At 52.3% G+C, this 9,328-nt stretch overlaps 1 protein-coding gene across 1 annotated transcript in view; it reads left to right on the forward strand.

The window, feature by feature from the left end:
• The window catches only part of ambra1b (autophagy/beclin-1 regulator 1b), a 12,236-nt gene extending 6,062 nt beyond the window's left edge, over window positions 1-6,174 (forward strand). The window contains exons 9-10 of the mRNA XM_027275820.1: window positions 5,684-5,869; window positions 6,025-6,174. Of these exons, the coding sequence (XP_027131621.1) occupies window positions 5,684-5,869; window positions 6,025-6,109 (271 nt within the window). The 3' untranslated portion in view covers window positions 6,110-6,174. The remainder of the gene's footprint in view (window positions 1-5,683; window positions 5,870-6,024) is intronic.
• The last annotated feature ends 3,154 nt before the right edge of the window (window positions 6,175-9,328 follow it).

A 9,328-nucleotide genomic window follows, 5' to 3' on the forward strand; every position in this document is an offset into this window, starting at 1 on the left:
AACTCGCCACACATTAACTCTGACTCCGTTAACTCTGACTCGTTAACTCTGACTCGTTAACTCGTTGTACCGTTGCTGATCTCGGGCAGGTCAAACTTGGTGAAGTCCCACCACTGCAGGCGGTAGGTGGTGGTTGGCGATGTTGCTAGCTGCGACCGCAGACTGGACCGTCCCCGATGGATGCACCTGAGAAGACGGACAGGAAGCAGTCAGTGATAACACCTTCAGACAAGAGGTGTGTGTGTGTGTGTGTGTGTGTGTGTGTGGTGTGTGTGTGTGTGTGTGTGTGTTTACCAGCGAGTACTCTGTTGACAGAGGATGTGTAGCCAGGCCGGGCTGCCCTCTTCTGGAAGATCCCGGCGTAGGGCAGATACTCCGGGAGGAGGAACCGCCTGCAGAACCAGGCAGAGAAAGATAAGATAAGTCTTTGGGACCTCTGAAATCTATCAGCGCCTATCACAAGTGACCACACAACCCCTGTTAATAACCACTTTACATCATGGCTGTGTCAGGAATGTCTCTGTTTATAGCTTGTAATGATGAGCTTTGTGTTGACAGGTGAATTCTCTGGTGTGTTTGCTGGGAGCAGGGGGTATGGCTGCCAGCCTTTCTCCTGACACCATTCACAGACCCCCAGCAAGCACAGCAGGCCTACAACCATGCCATGCCAGGACCCAGGGCCAGAGCTGAAATGACCTTTGGCCTCCGGACGGCAGCTTTCAGTGCCTTCACAAAGAAGGCTCCGCCCTCTGAGGGCATTTGACATCACTGTGGCTCGTGCCGTCCTCCACAATGTGGCTGAGGAAGGAGAGAGCCCCCAGAGTGCCAGCAGCCAGCCGGCCTCTTATGAGATTGTGCGTGTACTGTGTGTACAAGCTGCAGGGAGGCGACTGCATCCGTTCATTTGATGTGTATGGATCTGTCCTGTATTTATTTCATGTGGCAGACATGTGGGGTGTATACACACAGACCTTTGAAGGTGTTTCCTCCTTGTGTTGTATAATATGCTCTGACTCTGAGCTTTCTATCTTGTAGAGTCACTGTGTGACTCAGGTTTGAAAGGAGCTGCTGCTGTTCACCTGTTCTGATTGATCCTTATTCGATAAAGGAACACAAGTTACACTTTGTGTATTTATATTTATATGGGATGTGTATTATCCGACAGAGTATTAGGGCCACGCTGGAGGAAGGAGAAAAGCATTTTCTTTTTAAAGTCCTGATACTTGTGACATTGTGATGCTATGTGCCAAAAGATGAAGTATCTCCTTGTTGGTGAAACCTGAAGGACCAATTCCACCATATGCTCCACGGCCTCATCTGAACAACTCCTCCTCTGAAACAACGGCTGACAATATTCTGACTTTATCTCAGTCGTTTCTTTTTTCTCTGTGGCCTGATATTCCATCTTTTTATATCCAGCCTTATAGTCTGTGGGAAACTGTAAAGGATCTAATGAGTTCAACATCATCTAAAATCATCAGTATCCAAAATGATGGAAGGAATGATCACAAACGTTTAAACAATGACAGTGGGTCTAGTTATGTGATAACAACGTGTAGTGGGCAGTGGAATAACTATTGGTTTTCCGTTTGTGGTGACTGCTGATCCTGATCCTGGAACTGATCCTGGAACTGATCCTGGAACTGATCCTGGAACTGATCCTGGTCTGGAGCAGGCCAAACTCACTCACAGAATAAATCTCCTCACGGATGAGTTGAGCCAGGATAGCTAAGATATCCGCCTTAATCCTTATCCTAGTTTTGTTGCAACGGGCCCCAGGTGTTGATCAAACTCCAGGTGTTGATCCGTGTGGCTCACCGTGGAACGAATCGACCCAGTGAAGGCGCAGACATCCGGGCGTTACGTGGCGTCCTGTGCCGAGCTCGGTCTCCGTTATCACTGAAGACAAACAGACGTCACAACTACAACAACACGCAGCAACACAACATGCAGGAACGCAACAACACACAACAACACATGGCAACAGGCAGCAACAACGCAACACGTAGTACAGCCATCACTCATCACTCGTGGTCACGTCAGTGAAACTTACTCACTGACTCTCAAAGTCCACGTCGCTGTTGTCCATGGAGTTGGACGGGTTGCTGGCCGTGCTGTCGATGAAGACGACATGGCCCGGAGGCGGTTTCTGCTGGTAGCGGAGCGAACGCTGACGGATGCTGTCGTCCCGCCTCGACAGATACTGGATCATCCTCTGGGCGTAGTAAGCAGCTGGAGACAGTCTGCACAGGACAGAGGACAGAACAAGGTCAGAGTAACGAGGTGACGTTAACGAGACGGCATTGCTGAGTGTGCAGTTATAAACTAGGAACATGGTGGTAAATGAAGCCTTTACCTGACGGGGTCGGGGTAAATGAAGCCTTTAACGGGGTAAATGAAGCCTTTACCGGGGTAAATGAATGTTACCGTCGGGGGGTCGGTAAGAAGCTTACCTGGCGGGGTCGGGGTAAATGAAGCCTTTACCTGTCGGGGTCGGGGTAATATGAAGCCTTTACCTGCGGGGTCGGGGTAAATGAAGCCTTTACCTGCGGGTCGGGGTTAATGAAGCCTTACCTGGCGGGGTCGGGGTAAATGAACCTTTACCGGGCGGGGTCGGGGTAAATGAAGCCTTTACCTGGCGGGGTCGGGGTAAATGAAGCCTTTACCTGACGGGGTCGGGGTAAATGAAGCCTTTACCTGACGGGGTCGGGGTAAATGAAGCCTTTACCTGACGGGGTCGGGGTAAAATGAAGCCTTACCTGACGGGGTCGGGGTAAATGAAGCCTTTACCTGACGGGGTCGGGTAAATGAAGCCTTTACCTGACGGGGTCGGGGTAAATGAAGCCTTTACCGACGGGGTCGCGGTAAATGAAGCCTTTACCTGACGGGGTCGGGGTAAATGAAGCCTTTACCTGACGGGGTCGGGGTAAATGAAGCCTTTACCTGACGGGGTCGGGGTAAATGAAGCCTTTACCTGACGGGGTCGCGGTAAATGAAGCCTTTACCTGACGGGGTCGGGGTAAATGAAGCGTTTACCTGACGAGGTCGGGGTAAATGAAGCGTTTACCTGGCGGGGTCGGGGTAAATGAAGCGTTTACCTGGCGGGGTCGGGGTAAATGAAGCCTTTACCTGACGGGGTCGGGGTAAGTGAAGCCTTTACCTGGCGGGGTCGGGGTAAGTGAAGCCTTTACCTGGCGGGGTCGGGGTAAATGAAGCCTTTACCTGACGGGGTCGGGGTAAATGAAGCCTTTACCTGCGGGGTCGGGTAAATGAGCTTTACCTGACGGGGTCGGGGTAAATGAAGCCTTTACCTGACGGGGTCGGGGTAAATGAAGCCTTTACCTGACGGGGTCGGGGTAAATGAAGCCTTTACCTGGCGGGGTCAGGGTAAGTGAAGCCTTTACCTGGCGGGGTCGGGGTAAGTGAAGCCTTTACCTGGCGGGGTCGGGGTAAGTGAAGCCTTTACCTGGCGGGGTCGGGGTAAATGAAGCGTTTACCTGGCGGGGTCGGGGTAAATGGAGCGTTTACCTGGCGGGGTCGGGGTAAATGAAGCGTTTACCTGGCGGGGTCGGGGTAAATGAAGCGTTTACCTGGCGGGGTCGGGGTAAATGAAGCGTTTACCTGGCGGGGTCGGGGTAAATGAGGCGTTTTACCTGACGGGGTCGGGTAAATGAAGCGTTACCTGGCAGGGTCGGGGTAAATGAAGCCTTTATCTGACGGGGTCGGGGTAAATGAAGCCTTTACCTGACGGGGTCGGGGTAAATGAAGCCTTTACCTGGCGGGGTCAGGGGTAAATGAAGCGTTTACCTGGCGGGGTCGGGGTAAATGAAGCGTTACCTAACCCACCTGGCGGGTCGGGGTAAATGAAGTGTGTGTGTGTGTGTGTGTGTGTGTGTGTGTGTGTGTGTGTGTGTGTGTTACCTGCAGGCTTCGAGCCAGCGCCTCGTCTTCCTCTTCCTGTGCTGAGCGCACCGCGGCCTCGTCGTCGTCACTGATGACGATTTCCTCTGGAGCTGAAGGACAAACAGTTATCACAGGAAGAAGAGGAGTAAACGTCTCCTCGCCTCCTCGTCTCCTCGCCTCCTCGTCTCCTCGTCTCCTCGTCTCCTCACCTGTTGACGTGCTTCCTTGCTCGTTGTTCAGCCACCTCCTCTCCTCTGCTGTCAGGAAGGACAGAGAGTCGGAGGCGGGTGGAGCTGGTGGAGGCGATGCTGACGCTGTCTGACCTTTCCTCCGGCGGTCGAAAGACGTGTGACCTTCGACCGTGACGCCCGACACCTCCACTTCCTCCTCTGACACTGGTGTGAGGTAGGAGGAGGAGGAGGAAGAGGAGGAAGAGGAGGAGGAGGAGGAGGAACAGGATCCAGTTGCCACCGGGTCGTCCAGCCAGCTGTTCAGAGGGAACCTCCTGAGAGAGGAAGCTGGGATGAAGCCGTCGCTCTGCTCGCCCCTCGCCACCGCCAGACGCCGACGTTTGGACTTCTGCTCATCACCGACGGACAGTTCTGGTCCTGGAGATCCACCGACCGCCTGCGGGCAGAAGAAGATCACATGACGACATCAGGGCGGGGAGAGACGTCGGCGTGGCGACGGACTGTTACATCACGATGACTCACACTGAAACGCTGCTCCGTGAGGCGAGCTCGTCTCCTCCGCTTGCCGAGCTGAGGACTGCAACAGAACCAGGACACACTGAGTGTGTGTGTGTGTGTGTGTCTGTGTGTGTGTGTGTGTCTGTGTGTGTGTGTCTGTGTCTCTGTGTGTGTGTGTGTCTGTGTGTGTCTGTGTGTGTGTGTCTCTGTAGAACTGAAACACCTGTGCAGTCAGGACGAGGGCGGGTCTTACCTGGGCGTTTCCGGGATGATGACAGACAGGTCGACGTCAGCCGGGTCGAGCAGGCAGCCTCGGTTCAGAACTCCAGGACTGTCCGGGTCAGATGAACCGGGACTGTCCACACACACATCCATGTTCAGCTCTGTGACACACACACACACACACACACACACACACACACACACACACACACACACACACACACACACACAAGACTGATCTTATCTTGCTTTCTCTCCTTATCTTTCTCTGCTTCTGGGTTCTGCAGGCGGTTCCCTCCTCCGGAGTATCTGCCCTATACGCCGGGATCTTCCATGAAGAGGGCAGCCCGGCCTGGCTACACACACTCCTGTCAACAGAGTACTCCGCTGGTAAACAACCACGTAAAGGCTTCATTTACCCCGACCCCGCCAGGTAAAGGCTTCATTTACCCCGACCCCGCCAGGTAAAGGCTTCATTTACCCCGACCCCGCCAGGTAAAGGCTTCATTTACCCCGACCCCGCCAGGTAAAGGCTTCATTTACCCCGACCCCGCCAGGTAAAGGCTTCATTTACCCCGACCCCGACAGGTAAAGGCTTCATTTACCCCGACCCCGACAGGTAAAGGCTTCATTTACCCCGACCCCGCCAGGTAAACGCTTCATTTACCCCGACCCCGACAGGTAAACGCTTCATTTACCCCGGTAAAGGCTTCATTTACCCCGTTAAAGGCTTCATTTACCCCGACCCCGTCAGGTAAAGGCTTCATTTACCACCATGTTCCTAGTTTAATAACTGCACACTCAGCAATGCCGTCTCGTTAACGTCCACCTCGTTACTATGACCTTGTTCTGTCCTCTGTCCTGTGCAGACTGTCTCCAGCTGCTTACTACGCCCAGAGGATGATCCAGTATCTGTCGAGGCGGGACAGCATCCGTCAGCGTTCGCTCCGCTACCAGCAGAACCGCCTCCGGGCCATGTCGTCTTCATCCGACAGCACGGCCAGCAACCCGTCCAACTCCATGGACAACAGCGACGTGGACTTTGAGGAGCTCGAGTAAGTTTCACTGACGTGACCACGAGTGATGAGTGATGGCTGTACTACGTGTTGCTGTGTTGCTGCCTGTTGCCATGTGTTGTTGTGTGTTGTTGCGTTCCTGCATGTTGTGTTGCTGCGTGTTGTTGTAGTTGTGACGTCTGTTTGTCTTTCAGTGATAACGGAGACCGAGCTCGGCACAGGACGCCACGTAACGCCCGGATGTCTGCGCCTTCACTGGGTCGATTCGTTCCACGGTGAGTCCACACGGATCAACACCTGGAGTTTGATCAACACCTGGGGCCCGTTGCACAAAACTAGGATAAGGGATTAAGGCGGGATATCTTAGCTATCCTGGCTCAACTCATCCGTGAGGAGATTTATTCTGTGGAGTTTGGCCTGCTCCAGACCAGGATCAGTTCCAGGATCAGTTCCAGGATCAGTTCCAGGATCAGTTCCAGGATCAGGATCAGCAGTCACCACAAACGGAAACCAATAGTTATTCCACTGCCCACTACACGTTGTTATCACATAACTAGACCCACTGTCATTGTTTAAACGTTTGTGATCATTCCTTCCAATCATTTTGGATACATGATGATTTTAGATGATGTTGCAATCATTAGATCCTTTACAGTTTCCCACAGACTATAAGGCTGGATATAAAAAGATGGAATATCAGGCCACAGAGAAAAAAGAAACAGACTGAGAATAAAGTCAGAATATTGTCAGCCGTTGTTTCAGAGGAGGAGAGTTGTTCAGATGAGGCCGTGGAGCATTTGGTGGAATTGTCCTTCAGGTTTCACCAACAAGGAGATACTTCATCTTTTGGCACATCAGCATCACAATGTCACAAGTATCAGGACTTTAAAAAGAAAATGCTTTTCTCCTTCCTCAGCGTGGCCCTAATACTCTGTCGGATAATACACATCCCATATAAATATAAATACACAAAGTGTAACATTGTGTTCCTTTATCGAATAAGGATCAATCAGAACAGGTGAACCAGCAGCTCCTTTCAAACCTGAGTCACACAGTGACTCTACAAGATAGAAAGCTCAGAGTCAGAGCATATTATACAACACAAGGAGGAAACACATTCAAAGGTCTGTGTGTAATACACCCCACATGTCTGCACACTGAAATAAATACAGGACAGATCCATACACATCAAATGAACGGATGCAGTCGCCTCCCTGCAGCTTGTACACACAGTATACAGCACACTCATCATAAGAGGCCGGCATGGCTGCTGGCACTCTGGGGGCTCTCTCCTTCCTCAGCCACATTGTGGAGGACGGCACGAGCCACAGTGATGTCACATGCCCTCAGAGGGCGGAGCCTTCATTTGTGAAGGCACTGAAAGCTGCCGTCAGGAGGCCAAAGGTCATTTCAGCTCTGGCCCTGGTCCTGGCATGGGCATGGTTGTAGGCCTGCTGTGCTTGCTGGGGGTCTGTGAATGGTGTCAGGAGAAAAGGCTGGCAGCCATACCCCCTGTCTCCCAGCAACACACCAGAGAATTCACCTGTCAACACAAAGCTCATCATTACAAGCTCATAAACAGAGACATTCCTGACACAGCCATGATGTAAAGTGGTTATTAACAGGGGTTGTGTGGTCACTTGTGATAGGCGCTGATAGATTTCAGAGGTCCCAGACTCTGGAGTCATGGACTGAGTCTGGCAGCGTTGCAGACCATCTGAAATCATGGACAGTGTTCATCAATTGACAATATCAAAGAGTTCTGTTCACCTGAACATTAATGCTGTGAAAGGAATCCGCCTCATGGGCACCTGAGGGGTTCATCCTGATCAGTGTGCAGTCCAGGGCACCCATGACTTTGTGGAAACCTGTAACACAAAGTCATGAGTATCCTACTATGACTGTTAACAGTTGTCCTGTAACTTGTGACAGTGCTTTGATAGACAGACTCACACTCCTTATTGTGCGGCATCCCCCACTGAGTACAGGAAGCCTCCACACTCAGTGCATGGCTCCGTGCTCTGCGGTGTTTAATCCTGGGACCCAGCAGTCTGCACAGATACCTGATGCCATCTGCTGAAAACCTGGAGGTTTCATATAGGTGGTCATCAGGGAAGGCCAGTGGGTCCAACCAGGTCCTGAAGACCCTCTCTGGCCTGAAGGCTCTCCTGAGTGCTTCCTCATCCACCACAACAATGGGCACGCCACTGTCAGAGCAGAAAGGAATATTCTGTCTGACCTTTTATTTTACACGCACACACACATGATTCATAATCAGAGTACAGCTGCATAGACGTGAATTAATTGTGTTTCAGCGGAGCAGTGAGTGTGTCACTGTGATGTTTCAGCGGAGATGAGCAGTGAGTGTGTCACTGTGATGTTTCAGCGGAGATGAGCGGTGAGTGTGTCACTGTGATGTTTCAGCGGAGCGGTGAGTGTGTCACTGTGATGTTTCGGTGGAGATGAGCAGTGAGTGTGTCACTGTGATGTTTCAGCGGAGCGGTGAGTGTGTCACTGTGATGTTTCGGCGGAGCGGTGAGTGTGTCACTGTGATGTTTGGAGCGGTGAGTGTGTCACTGTGATGTTTTGGCGGAGCGGTGAGTGTGTCACTGTGATGTTTCGGTGGAGATGAGCGGTGAGTGTGTCACTGTGATGTTTCGGCGGAGCGGTGAGTGTGTCACTGTGATGTTTCAGCGGAGCGGTGAGTGTGTCACTGTGATGTTTCGGCGGAGCGGTGAGTGTGTCACTGTGATGTTTCGGCGGAGCGGTGAGTGTGTCACTGTGATGTTTCGGCGGAGCGGTGAGTGTGTCACTGTGATGTTTCGGCGGAGCGGTGAGTGTGTCACTGTGATGTTTCGGCGGAGCGGTGAGTGTGTCACTGTGATGTTTCGGCGGAGCGGTGAGTGTGTCACTGTGATGTTTCGGCGGAGCGGTGAGTGTGTCACTGTGATGTTTCGGCGGAGCGGTGAGTGTGTCACTGTGATGTTTCGGCGGAGCGGTGAGTGTGTCACTGTGATGTTTCGGCGGAGCGGTGAGTGTGTCACTGTGATGTTTCGGCGGAGCGGTGAGTGTGTCACTGTGATGTTTCGGCGGAGCGGTGAGTGTGTCACTGTGATGTTTCGGCGGAGCGGTGAGTGTGTCACTGTGATGTTTCGGCGGAGCGGTGAGTGTGTCACTGTGATGTTTCGGCGGAGCGGTGAGTGTGTCACTGTGATGTTTCGGCGGAGCGGTGAGTGTGTCACTGTGATGTTTCAGCGGAGCGGTGAGTGTGTCATTGTGATGTTTTGGCGGAGCGGTGAGTGTGTCATTGTGATGTTTCAGCGGTGAGTGTGTCACTGTGATGTTTCAGCGGAGCGGTGAGTGTGTCATTGTGATGTTTCGGCGGAGCGGTGAGTGTGTCATTGTGATGTTTCGGCGGAGCGGTGAGTGTGTCATTGTGATGTTTCAGCGGAGCGGTGAGTGTGTCATTGTTCTCTACTTACACATTCCAGGCGGTGA

The sequence above is a fragment of the Larimichthys crocea genome, unplaced genomic scaffold, assembly GCF_000972845.2.
Source record: "Larimichthys crocea isolate SSNF unplaced genomic scaffold, L_crocea_2.0 scaffold214, whole genome shotgun sequence".
NCBI lineage: Eukaryota > Metazoa > Chordata > Actinopteri > Sciaenidae > Larimichthys > Larimichthys crocea.